The sequence below is a fragment of the Coccidioides posadasii genome, chromosome 2 (genome assembly GCF_018416015.2).
Source record: "Coccidioides posadasii str. Silveira chromosome 2, complete sequence".
Classification (NCBI taxonomy): Eukaryota; Fungi; Ascomycota; class Eurotiomycetes; order Onygenales; family Onygenaceae; genus Coccidioides; species Coccidioides posadasii.
In genome coordinates, this window is record NC_089408.1 from 4,012,221 (window position 1) to 4,038,523 (window position 26,303).

The following is a 26,303-nucleotide window of genomic DNA, read 5'->3' on the forward strand; positions in this document are numbered from 1 at the left end:
TGCTTCCTATTTTGAGTCGTCAATCTCTCGGAGATGTTTGCAGAGACAAGGAAAAGTCATTGTGATATTTTTGCTTCTTCTCCTCCTTTTTCCTGATCTTCTTTTGTTTCCTCTACTTCTGCTTCTCCTTCTTCTTCTCCTTCTTCTTCTTCTTCTTCTTCTTCTTCTTCTTTTTTCTTCTTCTTCTTCTTCTTCTTCTTCTTCTTCTTCTTCTTCTTCTCTTTTTGAATGGAGAATTGAATTCCAGACATAATATGTATTAATAACAGCCAGCCCAATGCAATTTCAGTTCTCAGGCAAGACTGCCAGCCATTCCCTCCCGTATTGCGGACTATCAGGCGGTCTTTTATGCAAAGCTCTCGCCGCCAAACGCAACTGTTGTCTTGACGTAATAGAGGGCGGCAGCCGGCAAAATTCAGGGTTTCTCCGGGCCGCGTCTGCCGCATCTGGTTAGCGCGGAACCGGCCGGCGAACGCGATGAAGAACGTGCGGGTTGATACGGGCTGGCCAGAGACGCGGAGTGGAGAGAGAGATACGAGGAGGCAGCGATGAAGACAAGCCTGGCCGGCGGCTGGCTAGTTGCGGGGAGGGAGTGCGGTTCAAGGGGGCTCGAAGAGGATAGATGCTTCATAAGATGTCTATTTAAGGGGCCCTTATGGAGCCCCGGGTCCCCCTGAGGTTATTCTACTCGCCATAGCTACAGGAACTGGGTGGCGGTGGTGCTGCGAGTGCTACTCTGAAGTCTACTTTCCTGAAAATCACCGCAAACTTCGGCTGTGAAGGCCAAAGTGCTCTGGACTCTGTGGTTACGGAGGACAGGACGAAACCGAAAACCAAGGTGTCTCCCAGTGAGGTCGTTGAATCCCTTAAATCGCATTTGAGCCATCATGGTCCAGGAGCAGCAATCCTCCCTTCCAACCCTCCGCCCTTACAACGGCGGCTGCCACTGCGGCGCCGTCCGCTACCGTGCCCTCCTGGACCCCGCCAACCTGGGCGCAGCACGCTGCAACTGCACCATCTGCCACAAGAAGGGCGGGCTCATCCTCCAACTCTCGGACGAGACCCTGTCGCTGGTAAAGCCATCCTCCTACGACTCTGCGGAGCTGGGCGACTACACCTTCGGCAGCGGCTCGGCGCACCATTATTTCTGCAAGACGTGCGGTATCTCTGTCTTCTCGAGGGGTACGTATGTCATGGAAGGGAAGGAGGTGAAGTTTGTGTCGGTGAATGGGTTGACGGTGGACCAGGGGGTCGCGGGTGAGGAGGGCAAGCTGGACTTGAGTAAGGTGAAGATTGGGTATTGGAATGGGCTTACGGACGATTGGATGAGTGGGATGAAGGACGCGCCGTATCCAGGCGGGTGTGTTTGATGATGATGATGATGATGATGATGATGAGGAGGAGGAGGAGGAGGAGGAGAGCGTTGGCGTTCCATAGAAAGGCCATATTTTTCAATTGGAAATCCCATATTTTGGGTGTTCTGCCGGCGATGAGACGATCTTAGGCTTTTTTTTTTTTGTAGTTCTTGTTGACTGACGGTGGAGCTTGGGCGGAGGAGGCTCTTTTTGCGGTTCGCGACTGGAGCTACCAAAATTTTTGCATTTTGGCGACGGCGCTTCTCTCACATCTGCCTACTGCCGGGGTTAGGATGAATACGCACCGAGTCTCTCTGCGAATTATGTTTCCCTTGACGATATTCTGGGTTTCCTGACACAAAGACGACCATTCTCGTACACATTCCTCCTTTACCCCGCCCCCGCTCTCGTCCACCGCCCGTTCCCACGCCTCTCAATGAAAGATCTCGACGCTGTTGAACTTGTAAAGATTCTCTCAGCTCAAGAAAGGAGACCCCAACAAATGGCCAGCAAAGGAAAGCCGGAAATCCCCCTCTCCGCGGACCTCCCTCCGCTGATCATGGGCACCGCGACCTTCAATTCCCAATACAACGTCGACCCGTTCGCCCTTCCCACAACGGCTCTCGTCCATCGCGCTTTTTCCGCCGGTGTCCGCGCATTCGACACTTCACCCTACTACGGCCCGGCCGAAGAGCTTCTTGGATACGCTCTCTCTACACCCTTTGTCCGCGACAACTATCCCCGCCACAAATACCGTTTGATCACCAAGGTCGGCCGCCTTGCGTCCGCCTCATTCGACTATTCGCCGACCTGGATCAGACGGAGTCTGGCACGGAGTTTGTCGCGTCTGAACACCCAATATCTTGACCTGGTATATTGTCACGACGTTGAGTTCGTTTCGGCGGAAGAAGTCCTCGTCGCCGTGAAAGAGCTGCGCCGGATTCGCGACGAAGAGGGCACCATACGATATGTGGGGATATCGGGCTATCCGGTGGGCGTCCTATGTGACCTTGCGGAGAGGATACTCAGAGAAACGGGCGAGCCGCTGGACGCGGTGATGTCCTACGCGAATTTCACCGTGCAGAATACAAGATTGGTCTCGGAGGCGCTCCCTCGCCTTCTTGCGGCCGGTGTGGATGTGGTGCCCAATGCGTCGCCGTTGGGCCTGGGGCTGCTGAGACGCCACGGTGTGCCCATTGGAAGCATGGGTGATTTCCACCCTGCGCCGGTTGGGCTGCGAGATGCGGTGAGGGAAGCGAGTCGGTGGGTGGAGGAGCAGGGTGAGAGGATTGAAATCATTTCCATACGTTACGCGCTCGAAGCTTGGTTAAGGGAAGGCTCGGCGGTGGGATCGCTGGGAGAACCATTGGCCTCTTCGTCGTCGTCGTCGTCATCGTCGAATGGCGCTTCTAGTCAAACAGCTGCTCCTACAGGACGCAAACTGGGCATCAGCGTCATGGGCGTTAGCAAAATGGAGGAGCTTGATGAAACGCTTCGTGTCTGGCGGGAGATCATCGGTGGTCTTGAGGAGATAGTCGATATCGAGAACTCGGAGAAAGCCCTCACTGAACATGCTGATTCTGTGACCGTGAGACCCACCGCATCGCAGGATAGCTCACTTTCCATCCTCCCCGTGAGCGATAATGTTCCCAGCCACGAACGGTCTCATATTCGCCGTCAGGAGATCCTCGCTCTCGTCACTGGGATACGGAAGGTCCTGGGACAGGAATGGGTGGATTTTACGTGGTTGAGTCCTGAAAAAGGATTCACCAACCAACCTCCTCCGCCAGGCTACGATAAAGATATTAAATATTAAATATTGTCATTGGGACGCGATACGATTCTGATACGAGTTGAACAAATGAAGATGAAATCTAAACGAGTTCTTTAATCCTTGGCCACACAATTTCTTTTATCGAAATAGCACTCAGGATACTTTGTAAATAGTAATAGATACCACTTGTTAGCGCCATGGAAATAATGACCATGGCCATTGAAGAAAAAGAAGAAAAAGAAAGTCTCAGGGTGTAGTTCTCCTTGCCCATTGAATGATTCATTCCGCTCCTCTTCACGGACCTGCATATAGCGTATCCTATGATGAGAAGGAAAAGAAGTGGCCCAATCCGACAGCAGACCTGGCGAGTTGGAGGAAGAAAGGAAGCCATTTCCGCAGGCGGACCCAGTAGCCTATTGGCTAGATTGAGCGACGAAAACTGAGATAAGAATAATCCATGATCGAGAATGTGCTGGTATTTGGTCAACTTCTCAATAAAGCATTAGAGAAAACAACGAACATGGGAACCGTATGCTTGTGACGCACCTGAACAGTGATATCTTTCTGGCCGGGTAGTCACATCTATTGTATAACCTAATAGTTAGCTAAAGGAGGGTGGATTGCGCCCCTCTTTCTGATCCGCGTTTGGTGAAAAGGTCAATTCCGTGCAACGGAATGGACCTCTTCAGAAAAGAAAAGAAAAAGAATAGGATAATAAGAATGGGAATTTGAGAGTTGGAGGGAAAGCTTCAGAAACTGTACTCCTGTAGACGGTATTCATTACATATAAGAAATCACAAATATCGATATGCAAAAGTTTAATGTACCACCCTCTTGATGAAGGCCATAGCACAATCGCCATCACGTATCCCTGGAGAACAAATATTTTGTTGGGTATCACATGCATCATAGTCACCGAGGAACAAGGATATTGTCACCGGTGCAAGCATCCACGCAAGCACGCCAGACGAGAATTTTTGAGAATAACAGAAAAGAATATCTCATTTGCCTCAAGAAATAATAGAGGTAAGTGTGCAAGGCAAGGGGTATCTGCCTCGAATCCACGTTAAATTCATGACTTGTGTCGAATATCTGTTTAACTTGCTTGATGCTGCTCAAGGGTTTTCTCTCGAGCGAGAAGGTCACGGACCATCTCGGCTTCGTTAGAGTAGCCTCCAAGCTTTATTGCCTGTTCATGGGTAATGAATTGCGGGATCCCTTTTAAATCAGGCCGAAGTAACCTCAGACGCGAAGCACGGTCCATGAACTTTTGTCTTTTTTTACCGACTTTGGCAACAGGAGCCGCGTGTCCGGATGACTCCTGGCTCCCTATCTCTGGGGGTGGGGGCGGCGGTGGTGGTGAAATAGGGGGAGGTGGCGGTGTTGAGTTACCTGGAAGCAGTGGTAGAGGGACGGTATTGTGGTATTGAACGAATCTCGGGTGGTTTGCATAAAGTTCAAACAAGTGTTCGCGCTGTGTGTGGTATGACTCGTAGTTCCCACCAATGATTGATGCTAGCAGGCTGATATTTTGGGGAGGCAGAAAAGAGGCCGATCTGATATTTTGGCTTAGTGTGTGAAAAGCCTCAGCAAATGCTTTGAAAACCCGCCTGATTTCTTTTGTCGAAACAGAAATGTCGTTATCAGGGTTATTGGGGTCGATTATTGAAAGCCTATCTCGACTATTTGCTTGATAGATGTTTCGAGTGTGCTTGGGAAAACATAGGTTAGAAATTATAATGCGGGTGGGTGTAAGGCGAATACCTTGTGGAAATAGCCGGGTGGGTTGAGCTCGATTCCCACTGTAGAGAAGTCAAATTTGTTTCCATAAAAATCAAAGAAGTCCATAAGAACTCCTCCAAGGTTTGGTTCGGACATGCCGTGAGGCAAATGCTGAAGCAGGCTTGTCACTAAGCAAATAATGGAGAAGCCGCCTAAACCCCCAGTGGGAACCTCATTCAGGCCTCTGAGGAGCAAAAATTGTTTGATGACAGAGACAATAAGCGGCATGGCAGGGAAATGTTCTTTCCACTGTTGAAAGGTCCTATTTGCTGCCAACCCACTGTTGTTGTCGAAAGACAAGTCAACTTTCAGCCCTGTAAGGCGGTCTACAAATTTGATAATGGGGACTCTTGCATGAGCAATTGTCTCAATAGAGCCGGGAACAGCAATTTCAGTATCTCTGATGTATGCCGTAAGAGAATATATATCCTTTATCTTCTGGCACAAAAATTTCCTACCTTGGCGAATGAATGATCTCGAAAGTAAAACGAGGTCAACGTCCGCAACTGGAAGGTAAAGACCGGATGCATATGAACCAAAGGCATGTAGTTGCGATCCAGGGAATCTGTTTTGCATAAGTCTTTCGAAGCGTGTAATAAGATCAGTCCTGATTACGTCTTCGAAAGGTCTTGGCTTGACCCAGTGATAGAAATCAACGATCTCGTTTTGAAGTCTACATAAGTGTCAATTATATCAAGTGACGCCTGATATAACGGGGAAGAAAAGAAAGAGGGACTCACGCGGCTCCCAAGTGGAAGGTCGCTTGTCGTGATCGATCAAACCACGGAGTTGAGTCTTGGCCAGCAATGGTGCGATACGCTTGTATGATTGAACCATCCAGATTAAAACGCGTGTCAGGTTTCTCATATCGCTGACTCCTTGGTGCAGGCCCAACAATCTCATCATTTCGAGTACGCTTGCGATTTCCAAGGGCAGGATCTCCATTACGATCACCGCGCGGTCCGCGCGGGGCATTCTCTGGCGGCTGGTCCACTGTGAGGTCATCTGCACCTAGGGATATAAAATCCTCATTGGATTCAATGGCATTGTTCTCCTCCGGCTTTACTTGAGCAGCGATCCTCGCCTTGCGGATCAATTTCACAAAGTCTTTTTTCTTTCCCTGACTTTCATCAGGAGGTGGTAGCACAGTGTAAGGGTCAGGATTGGACCACCTGGGTGTAGTCGACGGTACTGTATTTTCCATGGCTTGCTTTTTCCTAGGTGGCTCACTGTCCTCCGCAGAGGAAACGTCCATAACCTCCTCGTCGCTATCAGTCAGGTCCTCGAGATTCATGAACTTGGGCTGCTGCTTCTCATTAATGTCGTTTGCGCCCAAAAACTCAGGAGTGGTTTCTCGCTGGGCTGTCAGCAGTGGGCGTGCGGACGTTCGAGGCGGATGAGAGCGAAAAGTGAACTCGTGTTGCGGCCGGGACCTTGCATTGTCCCGGTTGCCGCGAAACTCGTATGCTGTGGGCATTTTGTCGCGTTGCTCTGAAAGACTGTGTTGCTACCTCGCCCACAGGACAATCATCTAGGCAGAGACACGAGGAGACTGCCGAGTTGATGGCGTTGACCGACACGTTCGACTTCTTGGTGGGATTCCGAAAAGGGCAACGAAGTCGAAACCCTACACGAAAGGCGGCGGTCGGTGGCAGTAACTAGTTAGCTGACTAACCAGCCAGTCCAGACTAACTAGGAAACTATGCCGAGGCTTCTGCCCTTCGCGGGGAAGCAATGCCGAGAATTCAGACCGCCTTGGAACGCTCACAAAGTCACCGTCCTGCACCACCGCTGCCGCCAGAGCATCTGCCATCGGCCACCTCTGTCCGGTTCGACGCCCTGCTTCTGTATGACCCCAGATTCAGATCATCGGGCAATTCATTCCAAATACTTGGTAAACCTAGCTTTACTGCCATTGCTGCGAAAGGCGCTTGGAGTCGTTAGGAATCTGCGGGCAAACCGTCCTTCCAATCCGCAGGCTAGCTGACCTTCAGAGATATCTTAAGGTGCATAGCTCCCTGCGTTTCTGACGCAAAGGCCTCTTGAGGCGGTTTATTTTCCCTTCGCGTCTCGCGGGGCTCGTTCTACGTTCGTCAGCTGATGACTGTCCACCTAGTTCTCTAAAAGTAGTCACCACCGATATGGGATGGCTTTCTCTAAAAATGACCCTGATTTGAAGCGTAGTCCATCGCCGGGCTCAATATGATTTTTGTTCATAGAAAAGCTTATGGCTGATGGTCCATCCGTTGGGGCAAGTCGAAGATTCTCATAACCTTCTGAGCTATCAACTTCCATCTACTACTGTTTCCCTGACCATTAACGGCTCGCCGTTGAGTTTTCTCTTACATCGGCAGGTTTTGAGAGGAGAGCGCATGCAGTGCAATCCGAGATTTCCCTGGTTATCTTCCTGTGCCATGGAACGAAGGATTTCCTGTCTGTGCCTTCGTATCGCACAGACTTTCTGAGGTCAGCTCTAATTACTCGAAATTGTCAGTTTGCCACTGCGAACCATGCCGAAGGACCAGTGGGGATGCTACGCATGTCACATACTGTCCTACAACTGTGTCCCTAGATTTAAGGCGGTATGATCGAGTTACTCAAATCGGATATGATCAGTCGTTGGTTCTCTGGGACGTGTGGTGTCCATGCATTTATCCAGCTCAAAGAACAGGGCAAATTCTTCCTTTCCGTGGGATTACTGGCCGTCGATGGTCATATGGGAGAGAAAGGACATTTTCACACTTGGGATGTAAGCAATCTATGCTTGCACACTACCGTGAATGGCGGCTTGGCGTCCTTCATGTAAGACGAACAAGAGGCTTCCAACAAATGTTTTACAGGAAAGGTGCATCCCCCAGAGCTGCAAAAGCGTTCGTCTATTGAACCCCGACATCCAATCCCATGCACGTTGCCTTTGTGGTGGCATTCGGTATTACATCGCACGCCCAAATAAGGCCTCCCGCGAGCCATCATCTCCCTGACCTTATCTACCTCTCCCGTATCTTTCGTCTACATCGCCGATTCTAGGCGAAAGTTGAGAAGATAGTAAGTGGTGGCTACAGGAGCGAGATACTAAGTATCTTACCGGATTATGTGCATGTACACACTGTCGCCTTGCAGCGGGTTTCCCATTCTAAGTTAGGCATTTATTCCGCGGGCGAATATCTATAGAACCGACAATACGATGATGGATTACGATATACCTACGATACAAAGATATGTAAGTTCCCGTGGAGTCTCCCGCGCATTTTGTGGGTTCTGCGGTGCGACCCTCTGCTGCTATTGTGATGCAAGGCCGGGTGTGGTCGGTGTCAGCGTTGGACAGCTCGATAATTCAAGTGGCGTCAGACCGGAAGGTTGGTTAGACTCGGCTCCCGCTAGAGTAAGTTTTGCTGAAGAAGAGCTCGACTGTGAACTAGTGTGATTGCTTGAAATGGGTGTGAGACCAGTCGAGGAGAGTGGTACGGTAAAGTGAGCCCTGCAATCGGACACTCTATCGTAGTAATGCAGCAGCATTACACCGCTTCGAAACCACCACCTTCGGTAACGATATGGCTGGGTCATGACAACGCAATGACGCCTCCCGCTTGCGCCAAAACCGGGATTTAATCGGGCCTGGATTATTCCAGGCCCTGATTACGAAATCACGGCGTATCCTAAGTCAATGATCGAAACCTTGCCTGAGAGAACCCTGGAGTATCTCGTGATGCTATTCATTGGTGGAACTGCATTCAGTGCGCGTTTTTAGCGTGAAACCCAGGACTTGGAGAACGTGAAGCGGTTGGGAAGGTTTCGCCCCCCTCCCATGGATGGAAACGGGGGAATGGAAAGGCCTGAGCAGGGTTGGAAGAATAAAATATACCTCAGGCTGCTGTATATAAGGGGAGGGTGATACCCACCTCTCGAATTCCCATTTTCCTCCCATCAACACCTCTTCAAAATACGATCTTCACGGACTATCAGTCACGCTTGATAAAAACAATTAATTCGTTTTCTAACGCGGATATATCTTACCCCACTACAGCAAACATGAGTATGCTCCACCCCACCTGGACTTTGGCAACTATACAAAAAGATCTCCTCTGCGTTGTCTGATTTCTTGCATATGTTCTTGTCCACGTCCACGTCATGTGGACCACCCAGTCTACAACAATTCTGAGCTGACCCGAAAAACCTTTTTTTTCTGATTAGGTGGATGTGGATGCACCTGTGGCTCCGCTTGTTCTTGTCCTTCCGGCGCCTGCAACTGCGTAAGTTACGCCGCTTTCCAGAAATAATTGCAACTTTCTTTCGCATCCCATTTTCCATCCCTCCTGGACTAATCGAGGTAAAGAAATAAATCATGCCGCCGGAGGCGCGATCACATATTATCCATCCCTCCAACCGGTGTAGATTATTATTCGACACGGATCCTCAAGTCGAATATCCGCGGTCTTCGTGTTTCTCTCTGGCGGCCGAACACCGAGTGCACAAGGAACCGACCGATGTCGAAGCCAAATGCGTCATGACGGAGAGTGAAAGGAAGGGTGCGGCCCAACTCGGGAGGTTGATTGATGGGTATTAGGATAGTCTCTGGACTGAGTTTATGATCGTGTATCTGCCTACATGTTTTTCTTTTTATCGCTACGAAATGATAAAGATCGTTTGCTCCGTCCATATGTCTTCGCCATCAGTAACTCCAAAAAAAAAAAAAAAAAAAAAAAAAAAAAAAGAAGGGTCGCTTTTTGCTCCGTACTCCAATATTAAATTTCTCAACTGGACTCCGACGCCTGAACCAGTGAAGCCCAACTCTGTCATGCAGATCTGCGGCGGACGGGATCCGGACTCTGGGAAGAGGGAGGGATATTCCGGTTCCGACGGGCCCATCCATCTTCGCTCTAGAGAGTACGACTGGGCCGGCCTCCGTATCGTTCGAGATGAGTTCCTTGCATGAGAAATCCTGCCTGCCCTCTTGCCTGCCTGTCTGTCTGCCTGCCTGCCTCCCTGCCTCCCTGCCTGCTTGACAGCGGCGGGCTGCCTGCGCTCGACAGGGACCCCGAGACGAGACGGCATCCCGCCCGCCCTCCGAGCTGGACATCGGACGAAACGGAGAATTTGGGTGGGGTCAACGCTGGCTCACGTGACAGCCCCGCAATCGCCTCGGGATTGGGCTTGGCGGCGACTTGGCACCTGTGCTAGCGCGGAGAGGGATGGCCAACGACAAAGAACTTCCGCCATCCATCCCTCCGTCTCCACACGGGCGCCCAAGATCTCCAGTTGCTTGTCAGGCAGGGTACGGACGGAGCAGAGAGGAAAAAGAAAAAAGCCACACAGGCTAAAAACCCGCAAAGGTCTCAAAACTGTGTCTGCATCAGCTTCGCCGCGCGCCCACCCCCTCCCCACCAAACACCGTGGCATATGACCTCATCCCGGTGTCGAGGAGAGCGCTTTGTACTGCGTACCTGGGATGTAGTTTTCAATCCCTCCCTCACCGGATGTGACCTGCCGGCTCTCAGGGAAGCGAACGCCCCCCGTCTGTTTGTTGCTTACTGTTCTGGATCTCCGTAAAATATTTTTGCGTGTGTGACTCGAGGAAACAAATTGCTTTTTTGCTCCTCCAGAGAGGCCGCGATCCCTCCTTGCCCGGTGCAAGCTTCCACGTCACCAGGCTCAACACATAATCTTGCACCAGAATTTCTTTTGAATGGGTCCGATTTCTCGAGCAGCTGCCGACATGATTCGGGTGGTGGGCTGGAAACCGCGTTGACTCCCCTGGCTTGTTGGGAGCTCAGGTCACTTTCGAATATCCTGGTCTTCCCCCCGGGGCGTGACATGTTTGTAGATCGGCTGCCTCTCAAGATGTCTTGCCGCATCATCCTTCAACACCGGCCTCCGGTATCCTCGGAGGAGTTGTTGCTGGCCACATAGACGAAGGCCTTTGGAAAGAAAGGGTTAAGCTTCCGATGCTTTCCAACCAAACGGGATGTTCATCCCCCTTTTTTTTTTTTTTTTTTTTTTTTTTTGGGGCCTTGCTTGAACGGTATTTTTTTTATTTATTTTTTTTGACAGAGGAAGAGACAACAAAATATCCCCATACCCCACAAGACATTCGAGTTCTAGAGCTCCCGATGCGCAATGTTACTCGATTGGATCGTATGGCCTGTCTGCCGCTGCAGCCTTTCATGCAAGGCTGATATTGGAGAGCTTCTTCTCCACACTTCGCTATCCCACGCCCACAAGCCTATGGCTCGTCGTTTCGGAACACATGGGCGGCATGGTTAGTTCCATAGCTTGAGCCAATCCGCTCTGACTGCCTCATCATCGAACAAAGATACCCGCCAGAACTGTACACTCTCGGCTTACACTTGTGATCCTTCCGACGTCATCTGCTGGCAATGAGAACCGACCAGCTCGGAGAGCTGCTTGTCCTCGAAAAGACATAAAAGGCGCCTTCATCCCCCGTCAAAGTCAACTTCCTCTTCCTTCTTCATTCCCAAGCAACCGACTTACAAAGCAAATACTTCTCTAAACAATTCTAACTCTTTTTAAACGTTTTTACGTTCAAATTACCCAGTCAAAATGAATCCCTGCTCCTGCAACTGCTGCTCCGGCAACTGCAACAACTGCTCTTGCGGCTCCTGCGGCGTACGTTGACAACCTTTCCTTCTCCATCCCCTTCAGAATCACCTACTTACCCATTGATACCACAGCACTAAATAACTCGCTGCCTTCGAGCTAATGCTCTCCTCCATCTCGACAATCGCAATGTTTTGCTTCATTCACTCTGTGCAAACTCGAATCGAACTTTCCTCTCATCCCCTGATAGCCAAAAGTCCAGGGGGTGTTTGCAGCTGAAGAACCTTTCGATCGTTTCGAATTCGACTGACCGTACCGACCGGGGTGCAATAGAGATGGCTTATGACAATTGACGGGTGTCTTTGGCTCTGATGCGATCTTATTTTTGGCTTTTCTGAGTTTTTCTCAGTCTTGCGGATGTTTTCTGACATGGTGGTCAGGTGGTGGATATTCTCTCATTTGTTGATACCTATACCAATATAATTTGCATGGCCAGCAAACTTCTCTTCCTCTTCTTCCATAAGTAAAGCTTTCAACACACAGTGACACCTGTTGAGCGATACACATAAGACAGAACGATTGGTGACAAGTATCAGTTGTGAACCTTCAAAATTGTTTCAATATTTCCTTGAAACAAGTCAACACAGCTGAATCATCCTACTAAGGAGAGCTGCTTCACTTCATCGGCTTGCATAGGAAGAGGTAGATTTCAATGGAAATCCATAGAGAAGTCACTAAAGCAAGCTCACTCCTAGATTGAACTCAACCATCTCGTTAAACGCACATAGTAGAAAAATATGACACTGGTCTTGTCCCTCAGCCTCCTTCCTGTCTCTGGTGCTCCTCGTTTGTGGCTGCACTCTTTGATAGCTAACGTGTCTTGGAGACTGGATTTCCACTGAATGGCATGAAGGCGTGGATATTCTCACTAAGCTCATCCAAGCATGTGGCGCCCACGAGCATGAACTGTAAATTCACATCGATCGAAAATTTCCCCGCGTCGAGATTAAAAGACCTTATCTGATTCGGCGCTGGCAAATGCATGGCATGACGCGCTATGTTGCTTAAGTCCACAGTTCGTCTGCTAGCCCGCCTTGACGCAGAACTCACAAGCAATTAATCGCGCACTACTCTGACGAGGCGTCACCGGTCCCTTGATGACAGCATCCTGAAATCACACAGCCTTTTCCCCGGACATGGTCTCACTCGTCCCTGTTCTCCACACTTTCTGGTCATGCCTGTCACTTGTAGAGCCGGCGATCCAACGCATGCGAGTGGCTCAGCCTCCCTCATGATGATTTCAGATAGATTAATTCAACGTTCATGCAAATCTTAGAATATTCCCAGATCCATCCCAAAACACGCGGGATATGCATGTGAATATTGCTTTTGCAAACCCCATTATTCCCCGTCTTTGCATCTTACCCCGGACTCTGCGCTGATTGGCCAGGTTGAAGCAGGATATTGCTGGATACCCAGCAGGGATACTAATATTATTTGATGCTAACTGAATACCGGAGAGCGGCTTCTTTGATTGGGGAACAGGGGAAGATACTGGGTCGGAGAATTGTCAACATGGTTGCTTTTCTTGCACTCCGGGTGCAATGAGTTGACGCTCGACGATTGCGCGGAGCAGCTCCATGCTGTTGCAATTTTCCGAGGAAAGGAAGAGAAGCTGGTTTCCCGATGCGAGCATTAAAAGGAATGGGAGAAAATAAAAGATTGCCCATCCCAAATATCATGTCTTGATGGAATGCTGCGATTGTCATATTGGTGACTGATCCTTTCAATTCACTTCCATGTTACTCGCTGACTTGTATCCATCTTGCGATAATAACAACTAGCATGCTGAACAACACAGTTGAAATTGTGGGAATCTCATCCAAAAAAGAAAAAAGAAAAAAAAAAAAAAAAAAAATTAAACTGACAATGAAACGGTCCAAGCGAAGCTTGGAGAGGATGTTGACGGGAGTCAGCCTTGAGCTCGGTCAGCAAACATCCCAGCTGGCGGAGTTCCCGGATTTGCCCATAACGACGGCGGAATCACAATTCATCCTTTCCACCACTCATATTCTTCTCATCACTGCTGATGAGCTCACAGACCGCCGGCGTGGTCACATACATTGAATAGACGCACTTCTCATCCTCGGTAACTTTGACGATTTCATCATTCTCTCCACAGTCCAGCACAACTTTGGTTGATCTTGCCGGGCCGTTCCAGCATGTCTGACCATTCATAAATTGCAGCGCAACTTTCTCCCGCGGAACAATCTGCCCCGAAGCAGTAGCCTCGTCAATGGTCACAGAGGTAATTTTATTAAAGTTACCCATGTTCGTATCGCCTCGACCCTTTTTGGATTTCTGAGTTGTCCTATCCATCCAACAGAGCTCGTAATTGTATTCGCCAGAGTCCTTTGAAATGCAGCTGCCTTTCAGTGCACGGAATACGGAATCCTTGCCAAAATCCTTTGCGAGGTCCGTCTTGTGATCTCTCACAGAGTTTCTCAATTTGTCAAGCGAAGACTCTGCAGCGCTAAGACGGTCACGAGCATCCCGCACGGCTTGGGATTCACTTACTTCGCTATCCGTTTCAGCAAGAATACCGTTCAAGACAAGGAACGACCTTAGGTCTGCCAGTTTATCCTCTATGTAACTGGCGACGGAAGGTGGCAAATATGCCGCAAGCTTGTAGACTAATTGATCCATGAGCATACGTCGAAGAAAACCGATGCGGAGATAATCTTACCGAGAGGGATCTCAATTTCGTCCTGCTCATTCTCCCACTGTTCCCAGTTGATGCCAGAATCAGGACCATCGGGCTTGGTGACTTCGTCAAGGTCCTGGTAAGGGCCTGTATTATCCTCATAGCCCGTGGCAACGTAATCCTCCCAGCTTCTCACGGCGCGCTTAACGCCCTCATCGTTAAAGTTGGGGTTGTATTCCTCTTTGAATTTCGACAGAATTCCCTCCAACGCATCGAGTCGATCATGAAGTCTGTCTTTCTGGAGGCGGACGTCTATCAAGGACGTCCGTAGCTCTTCAACTCGGTTCTTTGCAAGTCCTGCAAGAACATTGACCTTGCCCTGTTTCTTTCCCTTGGCGGCCTTCCCCCTATCCCTTGCTCGCACCTGATCAAGTTCTTTCTGGAGGTCCTTGACTTTGATTTCTGAGGCCTGGATTTCTACCTCCAAATCCTTGATCCGACCTTCCACCTCTTTTTTTAACCTGGATGCCTTCTGAACAAGCTCTTTCCGTTTCTTCATCGCGGCATTGAGCGATTTCTGCCTTGCCTCCTCTTGCTTCCTCCATTCCTTTCCAATCTCCTTACATTTGTTTTCACATTTTAGACCTCCAGGTTGCTCCCATTCATCACTTCCATCACAGCATATGTCATAGTCGCATACAGCATCATTCACACGTTGAAATGGAAGATATGCCGGTTTGTGTCCCTTGTTCTTGCAATAGAATCCTGGTAGGGCTGACGTTCGATTGCTCGTCTCATCACCAGGATCGGATACGAATGAAAGGGAGAGGGAAGATATAAAGGAACAGGCGGAGGTTCCGGGTTCGTCGCTACCGTCTGGGCAATCGCAATAGTTGTCGTTCACAGCGGAGAATGAAAGCTTGATGGATGGATTTGATATACATGTGAAGGTCGACGCATCCTTGTAATATTTGGCAACTGCTCCAGTTTGTTATATAGTCAGTGGCCCAAGTATGCAACCATTGATGAAAGGGCAGATGGCTATTGTTGATGCGGACATACACTCAGGGCCAACACCGCGTGGCCGAGGGTTGGCAGTTGAAGCTGTCGAGCTTGTATATAGCGTGGCTAGGCTGAGAAGAAGGAAAGCTTTACTGGTGGGGGTCATGGTGGCAGCATTGAACTCATTACCGTTGCGAATGTCGAGTTTAAGTACGATTCGTCCCGTCTGGTGCGGCAATGAGGCCAGATACCTTGTTGTCTGAGCTCGACGCCCACTATCCTCATAGGGCATAGCGTCATTGCAAAGCTCGGGGGTGGCAACCTCAGGGTCCTCAAAACTGATCGGCTGCACCACCACCATCACCATCGCCTCTCCAGCAATCGCCTTTTCCCCCGAAGATCCGACGCAGGCGTTCAAAATGGGTAATGATGGCGGAAGGTGTGTTGCATGTCGGATTTCTGTTGGCTGAGAATATTACTGACAGGGAATGACAGTATTCCAACTCGTCGGGAGCTTGTCAAAGAAGCCGCCAAAGCCCCCAGCGCATCGCAACTAAAAGAAGCCCAGCGTGAACAACTTGAGCATTTCTGGACAACTTGTCCGCTGTCGCATAAAGAACTTCTTCCACCAATAGTATCAGATTCAGTCGGAAATTTATATAACAAGGACACTATTCTCCGTTTTCTGCTTCCCGGAGATGAGGTTGAAGGAATAAGCTCCAAGGCGGACTGCGAGGAGATCTTGTGTGGGAGGGTGAAGGGTCTCCGTGATATCGTTGAGGTTAAGTTTGAGGTTGACGATGTTGCTGTAGACGCCGAAGGAAAAAAGAAGAAGCGGTTTATCTGCCCCGTTACTAATAAAGAGCTTGGCCCCAGCGTAAGGTCTGTGTATCTTGTGCCGTGTGGCCATGCCTTCTCCGAAGAAGCTATCCGTGAAATGAAATCGGACAAATGCTTACAGGTTTGTCCCACTCTCCCCTCAGCCTAGGTATTCGCCACTTCTAACTACTTTTAAGTGCACCGAATGCTACCAGGAGGAAAACGTCATTCCCATACTTCCTACAAAAGAGGCCGAAAAGGAACGTCTCAAATCGCGTATGCAAAAGTTGGCTGGTGAAGGCCTCACCCATTCACTGAAAAAGGCGCCGGGTTCAAAAAAGCGGAAGAAAAATGGATCTGATCCCACTGTCGCCAAAGGCGAGGCCGTTATTGATGGTACAAAAACAAAGGATTCGTCCACTCCTGGTAGCGGACCTATTAGCAGAACCTCCACCCCCATCCCATCGACAGTCAGTGGAATCAAAAATGCTGCTACCGCAATGTTGACAAACCGCGTTTTGGAAGAAGAGAATGAACGCAAAAAACGGAGAAAACAGATGGGAAATAGCGAGGCATTGCAGAGCCTTTTCACATCAAGCTCGAAGAATCAGCAATCGAAGGACGGCGACTTTATGACCAGAGGCTTTACTATTCCGTCTGGAGCTAGGAGATGATGTGGTTGATAGCAGCCGCCGCGATATCAACCTGTTGACTTGAAATTTATTAACCCCTGTCTAGGCTAGAGGTGCACTATTCTTATGTGATTGCTTTGTGCATCCTTTGCACTACCAATGGCAACGCCCTTGACGTATTCATAACCAGTTTTGGACGTATGTGCGTCTATGGTTAGTTATGTGAAGAGGACCCTAATGGCCATATTTTCAATTCATTCTTTGCTCTTTCCAGGGATCAGCATCCTTAAAATGTGAAGGCTAATGATCCTGGCTGCCCTGGTCTTTTTCCAGAGCTGAGATATACCCTATGGTATTGGTACATTTACTGTTTCAAGTACATGCTGTGCTGTTTTGAATTCATAGACTTTGCCAATGACAAAACCATGCAGGGGGGATGGCGGTTGTTTTTGCACCACAATAAGACCACATTGCAACATTTATATCCTTAACTGCCTGCTGTTAATTGCTGCTGGATCTTTTCTACTTGATGGAACTTTCCGTCACGTGCCCTATCTGAGAGCGTGACTGCACCGGAGTTCGCGTTTCTACATTGGGTAATGCGAGCAAAGCTCCCCAAATATCGACATCCTACCTCACCTTAGGAATTCACGCGAATGACGGCGTACTGCCCTGGTGAGACCACACAAAGAATCTCCTGCGTCCTTAAGCACTATCCTGGGGATATATTGCTATGAGCTCCTATCTCCCTAAAGCTGTCAGGATCGCCCAAAAATACAACCTATTTCCTCACTTTCCCTAAGACTTTTGAAGTGACTGGGAGGTTTGATGTCCTTGTCTCCTCCTTTCGCGGGACAGCTGCCGGGATTGAAAGCTGACTCTTTTCAGGTATCTGGACGCGGATTTCCCTTTTCTTTTCTTTTCTTTCCTTTTTTTTTTTTTTTTTTTTTTTAAGAAAGAATTTCGACACGGTTTGCGAGATGTGCACTTTAAATTACTGGCTTTACGAAAAATGCCGCTGCGTCAAGTTCAATGAGTACATCCCATGCACCCACAGTCAGCGCCAGCCCGGTCGTTGTGTTAGAGTGAAACGGCAGGAAACTTCCCAACCTACTCGTTGTCCGGACTGCAAAAAGGACCGGCCCCGTGGTCGTGTTCACCGGTCGCTTTTAAGGATTTTCCGCTGATGATCGCGATGTTCTATCGGCATGATGGTCTCTGCGGCTTTCTTCGTTCCATCAACATGGATTTATAGGTCACAGCGTGCAGTCGTGGGACTATGTGTCGTCCGCCACTATTCTATGGGATATATATACCGAAGGGAAATTCTCATTTATATGGCCAGTCTTTATGGAGAATCGTTAACGTCTGAGATCGAACGTGTCCCGCTCACTTGTTATACGGGGATCTAATGCATTTTTATTCCTTTTTATCATGGAGACATCGAGAGTCGCTAGTTACTTGTACCTTCGTTTCGGAAGTCCGTCTACTAAGGAATTAAAATAAAGGGGCTAGTTCGTGTGAATTCCTTCCTAGGCTTTAGTGGTGTATCTCCACAGGACCATCTCCAAGGGAATATGTACTGCCTGTGCCACACCAACATTGGTTTTCTTTGGATTCCCTGAACCTATTTGGAGCAGATGCAGCAACTTCACCCATCAGGCATCACCTGTTCGATAGTCCTAAGGATATATATACTCACTATTACCTATACTTTTTTGTGACTAGGCTTAGTATTCGCTTACGATTACGGTATCTATTGGAACATAAAAGGGCTGCCGGGGCTTGGACTTCCACAATGCATCTACCTCCGTCCACACCATCTCGACAGCAAGCTAACAGATCAAGATTCTGTTGAAGCAACATCAGCCCTGATCAATATCACTCTGCAACCTCAACCTTTCCGGACATCAAGCGAATTCGAAACTCACCAGGAATTCAGCTGCGATGTGCACCACGATCGTTCTCAAACACGCATGCAACCACTCTCTTCGCGGAGGGGTCAAGATTTGCTCTCAAGGCGACAAGGCTGGAAACCCCTGCGCAAACATGGGTACAGAAACCAAATTTGTCAACGATTATTGCAGGGAATGCAGGCTGGCCGCCGAACCGGGGTATTGGTGGTGCTGGGATAAACAGTAGTCGAGACTTTTTATTTTTATTTTTATTTTTATTTTTATTTTTATTTTTATTTTTATTTTTATTTTTATTTTTATTTTTATTTTTTTTTTTTGAAATCTGGTTGACGCTGGCCTCTGGCATATGGACACTGTTTGGGAGTTATCGTCATGCTGCTTGCGACGACGTATTGTGTGGTTGATATTCTCGCAGAAGCCATGATGCGACGTTTGCTAGGTCAACTGTCCATTCATAAGGTATACAAGCTGCCATTATAATGCACCTGGAGATACCGCGCCTTATTTAACTAGGTACCAACCGTACTTGTAGGAACAAATGGGACTTTGAATATATTATTAATGCTTTCTTGACTTCAATCGACTTGAACATGTTTACAAAATTGTCTGGCTATATTTATACATACATAAACCGTATCCAAAGCTGAGCAGAAGCTCGAGTATAGGTTGTATTTTACATGGAAAACAAGAGGCTTCAACTACTTAAACAACTGAAACCATGACCCAAGGAGTCAATGGTGTACAATCATGTGCTAACCCGTCCAGTAACAGGCAGACCTCTCTTAGTAAGCTCTTCCTCGATGATCTTCCATCGACCAACTTCCTTCTCATGGTCAATTGGGGTCTGTCTCCTATCAAAGATCTTCACGTTTGGAAGAGCAGCAAATTTCCCCTCCGCAATGAGAATATCGGCCAATTTAGCTGGCTTCGGTTTAGATGCTGCGGTAAACAATGCCAGCAGGCGGGATACTTTAGTAATAGATAGAAGTTCCGGATCGGGAATACGATGTCCAGTGAGCTGGCTAGCGCGCTTGAGGAACTAGAAAATGAAAGGTTAGGTGGTTTCTTTCTGTGATAAGCTTATAGATACGTACAGCAAACTGGAATTCTCGGTCTTCGAGTGGCAGGGACAAGAAATCCAAATTTTCGGGCGTGCGGATTTCCAAATCGGTATTGTTAAGCTCTGCTAGTTTGCTCGGCTCGTGGGACTCGGAAACCGAGCTAGGACCCTCAGATTCGTCAAGATTCTCGGCATTGTCGAACTCTTGTTCAAGGTCAAAATCGCGAAAGAACTCCAGTAACGCCGCTTTTGCAGTCTCGCTAGGGAAAACGAGAGCATCGATTCCAGGCTGGCTGGCTGCTTTGACTTCAACGCGATTGATAAGTGCGAGTAACCGGTCCTCATGCTCCCAAATTTCGCAAACGCGCTCGAACGGTTTGTTAAGCTCCTTCATGATGCATAGTTCCACGACAGTCTGATGGAGGGCTGTAAGAATCTCGTCGTGGGTGGTAAGTTGACCTTTGTGCATGAATCTGTGAGAATGTTAGGATCACTCTCATCTTCTCAAAGTACGCTGAACTGATTTGGAAAAGCAACAAAGATATGCAGCAAAGATATGCAGCGTACGTACGCAACAAAAGAGTCGGCGGGTGTTGGAGATTGTTCCCACCACTGTCCGGACGATCCAACGTGTTCTAAGCCGTCCCACGTCGTTGCGGGAACGTACTCTCCAGCCTCGGTCGCGGACACTTCAGCAACGGATGCAGTTTCTGCTTCCGGGACATATTCTGGCTCTAGCTCTGGCTGCGGCGCTTTTGCTTCGCGCTGCTCGCGAGCTCTTTTCTCCAGAAAGCTCTCTCCACCATAAGGATCCTTCAGCCCTGGAGGATTCTCGGTTCCCCAAATCCTTCGTCGAACCTTTTCGCTAAACGGTACATTGTTGCTGTCGGAAGAATTATGACGACGAGTTTGATGGTGTATTATCGGCTGAGAGGTGCAGCGCGGGATGAATTGGCGTCTGCAGGTGGAGCAAACGTATCGAGCACTGCCGACCCGATAGGGCAGCGCTTCCAATGGGGTTATTAGACGTGCTCCTGAAGGCATTGTGGCGGCGTTGAAGTTCTGGAGTTGAAGTGAGATTCGAAAAGCGATTTTGTCTGAACATTTTCGAAGCTGTGGTCTGTTGCCAAGACTAAATCACGTGATCAAAGTGCGATTTGAATATTGACAGACATGACCTCCGTCAATGTACTCCATGAGTGTCTATGGAACAGTGTCTCTGCGCTTGTGTAATTTACAATTCAACATAAAACGACGAGATAAGTTTGATGACGCCTGATAGATATATATACACGCCATATATGCAATCTAGGGTATATAAAGTGACTATGGGACAGCACTGTGGACATCCTAAAGCAGGGGAAGTGTCCATCACGGTTCGTGTCAACTATGCAAACTGGAAATAGCGCTTTTCTACTCCGTAACGACGTAGAATATCCCTTTATTCCCTTACAAAGACTGACGCCATTCCCATGCCAGTACCAATACACATGCTCACAACACCGACTTGCTCACCCTGTCTTTCCAGTTCAGGAAGCAAAGTAGCCAACTGTCTGGCACCGGTAGCACCAAGAGGATGTCCGATAGCAATGGCACCACCCTTGGGGTTGACCTTATCCTCGTTAATACCCAATTTCCGAACGCAGTACAGAGCCTGACTAGCGAATGCCTCGTTAATCTCCCAAATGCCAACGTCAGACACCTCGAGGCCGGTGTGCTTGAGGACCTTTGGAATAGCAACGGCCGGGCCGATACCCATCTCATCTGGCGCACATCCGGCAACCTGAGTAGAGACCCATTTTCCAATGATGCTGGAGGTCAAGCCAAGCTCTGTGGCGGTTGAACGGCGCATGAGAAGGGCCGCAGCGGCACCGTCGCTGACCTGCGAGCTGTTTCCTGCAGTGGAAGATCCCGTCGGTGAGAAAGCGGGTTTCAAGGTAGCCAACTTCTCTAAGGATACCGTAGGTCGAATACCATCATCCTTCGTGACAGTAATCTCCTCAGCTGGACCATCCGGCTTATCGGTGGGTATAGTCTTCGTCGTAACGGCGACAATCTCCTTATCAAACAGGCCATTCTTCTGCGCAGCGGCAGCCTTCTGATGAGACTTGGCCGAAAACGCGTCTTGATCATGTCTATTAATTCCATACCTCGACGCAACGTTCTCCGACGTGATACCCATCGGCATGATACAATCCCTCGCATCCTGCAGCTCGGACTCCTTCAACTCAGGCCATAAGACCGTAGGAATCGCTCTCGACCCATAGTTCCGCGTCATAGACTCCATACCGCCGCCGATACCCACAGAGATCGCTCCCACAGAGATAGAATGGGCAATCGTCGAGATCGCAGCCAGGCCGGAACTGCACTGCCGGTTAATCGTGTGGAAAGGGACCGTGTGCGAGAAGCCAGCGTGAATCTGAGCCATACGGCCCGCCTTCGCGCCACCGAGCTCCTGCAGCACGCTGCCGATGCAGACATCTTCTACGAGGGCTGGATCGAGATTTGGGTTGGCGGCTAGTGTGGCACGGAGGACATGGGCGAGGAGCTCCTCGGGATAGGCGTCTCTGAACCCGCCCTTTTTGGCGCGGGTCACTGCGGTACGGAGGGATGAGAGGATGACGATGTCGGAGGGAGATTTTTGGAGGATCTGCTTGAGACCTCGCGGGACGGAGCCGGCCATGGCGACTGTAGTGGAAGAAGCGATGCTTCGGCGGGGGAGGATCGGGTTGGAAGCGAAGGGACTGCTCACACGGTTATGAGCAGAAGGCGTAGGGGGGAAAATAAATGGGGAGCGAAAAAAAGGGAAAAAAAAAAGGGAGGGAGAGAAAGAAAGGTCAGGAAGGCTGAGCTTCAAACCCAGCAACAAATCGTAATACTATTTTGCATTGGCATTTGTAGGCGAGTTCTTCCGGGTTGTCTCTCGTTTTCGTCTGTTCGGCAAAATCCACGGCTAAAGACTCTACCGACGAGAGAACCGGGACAGCACAGGTTTGAGATTAACATCGCTTTGACAGTCATTACAACCTGTGTTTTAAGAAAATTATTCCCAATTAGACATTAGCATTTGAGTGTACAGAGTATGGCGAGCAGGCTCCCATCGCCAGGTTCAGTAACAGCATGAACAAGACCGGAGAGTTGTGTTGGCCGGGTTGTTTTGTAAGTAACTATTAAACCGAAGGTGCTAGTTAAACTTCCGGCAAAATCCAAGCGCCGTCTCCGTGTATAATACCAAGAAAGCCTTTTTTTTTTTTCTAAATTTATTAAGTAAATCGTTGTCTTTTTTTGAAGAAAAAGAGAGGGAGAAAGGGAGAAGGAGAAAAGGAGAAAAAGAGAAGAAAAAAAGCGAGAGATCGGATCAAAAGATCATGATATAGGGCAACTTTCAGCAGTTCAAGAAAGGAATGGTCAAGGTCTCAGAAGATGAGAGTGTCTCCTTTCAGGAACAAAACGATTCACTCTTGCCAGGAAGTTCTGTGGTAGTTGGATAGATGCGTACTTGGACTCCCGGGCTTTCCTGCATTCTCTTCGTCAAAATGGTATCACTGGTAGCATCATGGATATTGATCTTGAATCCTCGTGATTCTCCGGAATGCTGAATGACAGATATGGAAATGGTACATCTGAGGCCCGTCATGAGCATGAGTATGGCTGCATGGACTGTAAAAAGGAAGGCAATTGTGAGCATTTTCTTGCTTTGGCATCTCGTCTAATTCAGCAGTCGTGAGAGGAACAGCTCCCAGTACAACAAGGACAATGCATGAAAAGCTAGAGATGCTGAATTTGCGGAACATGGATGAACTTGCAGTAGACAATATATAATGCCAAATAAAAGTGAACAAGGGAAGCAACATAGCTAATGAATCTTACATTCTGAAGGTTGAGCAGCTATCATTCTGTGGGAAGGGGAAAAGTAAAGAATGGTTATACTCACCACTATGGGCGTACAATTATCCAGACCCTAAAGTGAGCGTTTTCTGTGCTTTACAGCTGTGTTCATTCTACAATAGAATGAACGGCACAAAGGATCTGGGAAGATTCAGGAACAACATTCTTCAGAAGCTCATAAAGTTAAAAATACAGTTGCATTGCTATCACCTGCGATCGCTCTCAGAGACATCTATCAGATCGCATAATGAAACTCAAGGAAGATATCAGAATCAATGTTGAAAAGCCCGCATAATTTGTAACCTCGGATATCCATTTGCAGTACCGACACCAGCTCCATTCGGGGTATTATCCGTAAAATGCATTAAAACCAGCCAGACCGTCTGTTTCGGGGGGCTATTGAGAGACACCAAATAAAGGGAATAATAAAGAAAAGAAAAGGAACAAAGAAAGCCAAAATGACGAAGCAATGAGAAAGGCTGCTTTCGCTTTTACAGTGTCATTTGGTGATAATGATATGACTGTAATGGCCAGGCACACGCTGTCGACATTTCTCACAGTCTGCTCTGAATCCCATGGCAATAGTTCGCTTTGGGAGAGGCCGAACCTGTGAGCGATTGCTCGAGTTGAACGCAGGCCTAGCCGGCGGCGCAGTCAAGTGATCATTATTATCAGCTGAGTTATTTTCTAGGGGCAAGGGCAAATGCTCAAGGTTTGTATCCTGTGACGCTTGCATTGGGTTCTGAGGTTGGTCGCGTAAAGATCCTGACGGTGGCACGTCGTTTTGCACGGGTGTGACCGAGATGAGCGGTGTGGACGGATTGTATGGACCGGAAAACGTTCCTGCTTGGTCTGGACGCGATACCAGGTTGTCATCGGGGTCTGCTGGATTCACGAGCGTCTCATCTTCACTGATAGGGCTCGGAAGCCTTCTGGGCCGCCACCAACCTGCCTCGTCCGTCGGAACTGGCTGAGACGTGTGAGGAACTTGGGGTTCTGCTGGGAATAGAGTAGCATCCCTCATCATAGAGTCCGTGTTCATATTCGATGTAAAATGGCTAAATATTGGAGTGGCCGTGCGTCCTCCACTGACGCTAAGAGACCGATTGAGGAGAAAAGAAGGGATTGGGGATTCAAGGTTGCATTCCGGTCTCGATGGGCCCGACCCAGCAGACCACAGTGGTTGCGTGGTCGCAGACCTCGGCTGTGAGTCCGCCATTTCAAAGTCCGAGTCCGATTCCGCGCATGGCGTCCTCATGGAACTGAAAGCTTGGGCGTGAAGGTCGAGATGCCGGTTCTGTGACAGGTCTCGATCACCATCTTGCATTGGGTCATCGTCAGACGACTCGGCGGGGGTAAGGGTTGAAGAAGGAGGGAATGGAGGGCCTGGACGGCTGTGGGAAACTATGCTCGTGTGTTCTAAAATGGGTGACGTATGGAGAGGTAGAGGCCGCGGTTTCTAGCAGATATGAATGGCTGTCAGCACGCACACTCTATCACTGGACGGAGGAGGAATGGAATAAACGGTGAAGGATGCCAGTTGGAAGGTTCCGGAAGCCCAGCCCACCTTCTTCTGCTGCATGGCACGCGCATGTGGCTCGTCAGTCTCGGCATGTTCGTCCTCCCTGTGCCTTTTGGCAGAGGGATTCAACATGGTAAGTCTGATACACGCTTCTCAGCTATCAACACGACATTGATCTTCAACGCGGAGAGATTATGTTCAGGCAACAGCTGCTATCACAAGTTTAAGGCCTCGAAGGCTTTGAATGAACGCAAGAGAGTAAATGAGTGACAGGGAAAGGAATGCGATAAAGTAGAGCTTGATACAAGCAAACAGAGCTCTCAGTCTGTTTCAGATTGCATGTTGGGTTCAGAATCCCACATTTGATTTGTGATGAGGTGTGAGAGAGACGGAGGATCAACAAAACTGGGAGCTCTGGATGATGAAAGAATGGTAAACCAGGCTGCCTGTTGTGAGTGCAAGGTACACAAAATGGCAAGGGAGGGGCCCTGGGCGTTTGGAGATTGTTACAGAGTGTTAGCACGCGGCATCCAGCTGCAGGGGTTTCATGCGGTTAAGATGGTTTCCCCAAAAGCTTAACTACCACCACGGCTTGCCTGCCATGCACAAGTTGGGTCCGGGATACCTTACAACAGCAATGGAGGGATTGCTCAATTAATAACAACAAGGGCTATTGGGTAAGGCATTAAGGAAAATGGGACTGTATGACTACATGCTTCTGGAAAGCACATGTTCGCTTCCGGCCTGCTCTAACAACACTGTGCTGATGTATCTTAACAGGGTCCAATGGGTAGAAAGAATTACAAGACACATGATGCAGAAACTTGATATTCTTATTGCGTGGCATCTCTGGTTGCACCAACGACCCCAGCGGCTTCAGTAATTCCAGGAAAATACGGACTTTTGGCCCGATTCTAAATCCTGCATTCGAGCTCTTCTCCTCGGCTGAGTCTACTAGCCAGTTCAAGAGCTGCGTGTCGGTGCAGATACGCTTCAGCCGGGCCATGCAGTCCCCAGTCACTAGTAGCTCACGTTTTTGCCCGGATTCGCAGCTCCGATTCCTGGTTGCAGTTGAGCCAGCAGGACTCCCTTAAAATGTTTGTCTGGAGGGTGTTGGCTAGACGGTTCGATGGTAGGAGAGGGCCACAGCAGGGGGGAGGAGGGGCACAGAGGAACTTGAATAAAACCTGGATGTCTGTACAACGTATAGATTGTAGTATCACTCACCTCTGAGCAGCCTTGTCGGTAGAGGAGAAGCCTGGGAGGGCTTTGTGTGACGGAGAGGTGTGTGCTC

The 26,303-nt window shown here is 49.0% G+C and overlaps 10 protein-coding genes across 10 annotated transcripts; 4 read left to right on the top strand and 6 right to left on the bottom strand.

The window, feature by feature from the left end:
- Positions 1-56: 56 nt before the first annotated feature.
- D8B26_003750 (uncharacterized protein) lies at positions 57-251 on the bottom strand (the record flags this gene model as incomplete). The annotated part of the gene is made up of 1 exon (XM_066124255.1): positions 57-251. One exon carries the CDS (start codon positions 249-251, stop codon positions 57-59), a length of 195 nt encoding a protein of 64 aa, XP_065980334.1.
- Positions 252-887: 636 nt separating this feature from the next.
- Positions 888-1,370, top strand: D8B26_003751 (uncharacterized protein; the record flags this gene model as incomplete). Its single annotated transcript, XM_003071770.2, has 1 exon — positions 888-1,370. The coding sequence occupies one exon, from the start codon at positions 888-890 to the stop codon at positions 1,368-1,370; it is 483 nt and encodes a 160-aa protein (XP_003071816.1).
- Positions 1,371-1,791: 421 nt separating this feature from the next.
- D8B26_003752 (uncharacterized protein) lies at positions 1,792-3,171 on the top strand (the record flags this gene model as incomplete). Its single annotated transcript, XM_003071769.2, has 1 exon — positions 1,792-3,171. The coding sequence occupies one exon, from the start codon at positions 1,792-1,794 to the stop codon at positions 3,169-3,171; it is 1,380 nt and encodes a 459-aa protein (XP_003071815.2).
- Positions 3,172-4,225: 1,054 nt separating this feature from the next.
- On the bottom strand, positions 4,226-6,388 carry D8B26_003753 (uncharacterized protein; the record flags this gene model as incomplete). Its single annotated transcript, XM_003071768.2, has 3 exons — positions 4,226-4,840; positions 4,894-5,584; positions 5,652-6,388. The coding sequence occupies 3 exons, from the start codon at positions 6,386-6,388 to the stop codon at positions 4,226-4,228; spliced, it is 2,043 nt and encodes a 680-aa protein (XP_003071814.2).
- A 1,091-nt stretch (positions 6,389-7,479) lies between these two features.
- D8B26_003754 (uncharacterized protein) lies at positions 7,480-8,498 on the top strand. The gene is made up of 2 exons (XM_066124256.1): positions 7,480-8,267; positions 8,331-8,498. The coding sequence occupies exon 1, from the start codon at positions 7,496-7,498 to the stop codon at positions 7,715-7,717; it is 222 nt and encodes a 73-aa protein (XP_065980335.1). The 5' UTR covers positions 7,480-7,495; the 3' UTR covers positions 7,718-8,267; positions 8,331-8,498.
- A 4,723-nt stretch (positions 8,499-13,221) lies between these two features.
- D8B26_003755 (uncharacterized protein) lies at positions 13,222-15,539 on the bottom strand (the record flags this gene model as incomplete). The annotated part of the gene is made up of 3 exons (XM_003071767.2): positions 13,222-14,159; positions 14,213-15,148; positions 15,233-15,539. 3 exons carry the CDS (start codon positions 15,537-15,539, stop codon positions 13,510-13,512), a joined length of 1,893 nt encoding a protein of 630 aa, XP_003071813.2. The 3' UTR covers positions 13,222-13,509.
- D8B26_003756 (uncharacterized protein) lies at positions 15,528-17,138 on the top strand. Its single transcript, XM_003071766.2, has 3 exons — positions 15,528-15,611; positions 15,668-16,133; positions 16,189-17,138. Exons 1-3 carry the CDS (start codon positions 15,592-15,594, stop codon positions 16,663-16,665), a joined length of 963 nt encoding a protein of 320 aa, XP_003071812.1. The 5' UTR covers positions 15,528-15,591; the 3' UTR covers positions 16,666-17,138.
- Positions 17,139-19,147: 2,009 nt separating this feature from the next.
- D8B26_003757 (uncharacterized protein) lies at positions 19,148-20,664 on the bottom strand. The gene is made up of 3 exons (XM_003071765.2): positions 20,171-20,664; positions 19,634-20,072; positions 19,148-19,578 (listed from the first exon to the last, which is right to left on the bottom strand). Exons 1-3 carry the CDS (start codon positions 20,641-20,643, stop codon positions 19,285-19,287), a joined length of 1,206 nt encoding a protein of 401 aa, XP_003071811.2. The 5' UTR covers positions 20,644-20,664; the 3' UTR covers positions 19,148-19,284.
- Positions 20,665-21,040: 376 nt separating this feature from the next.
- D8B26_003758 (uncharacterized protein) lies at positions 21,041-22,282 on the bottom strand (the record flags this gene model as incomplete). Its single annotated transcript, XM_003071764.2, has 1 exon — positions 21,041-22,282. The coding sequence occupies one exon, from the start codon at positions 22,280-22,282 to the stop codon at positions 21,041-21,043; it is 1,242 nt and encodes a 413-aa protein (XP_003071810.2).
- A 1,704-nt stretch (positions 22,283-23,986) lies between these two features.
- Positions 23,987-25,243, bottom strand: D8B26_003759 (uncharacterized protein; the record flags this gene model as incomplete). Its single annotated transcript, XM_066124257.1, has 2 exons — positions 25,055-25,243; positions 23,987-24,946 (listed from the first exon to the last, which is right to left on the bottom strand). The coding sequence occupies exons 1-2, from the start codon at positions 25,139-25,141 to the stop codon at positions 23,987-23,989; spliced, it is 1,047 nt and encodes a 348-aa protein (XP_065980336.1). The 5' UTR covers positions 25,142-25,243.
- Between the last annotated feature and the right edge of the window lie 1,060 nt (positions 25,244-26,303).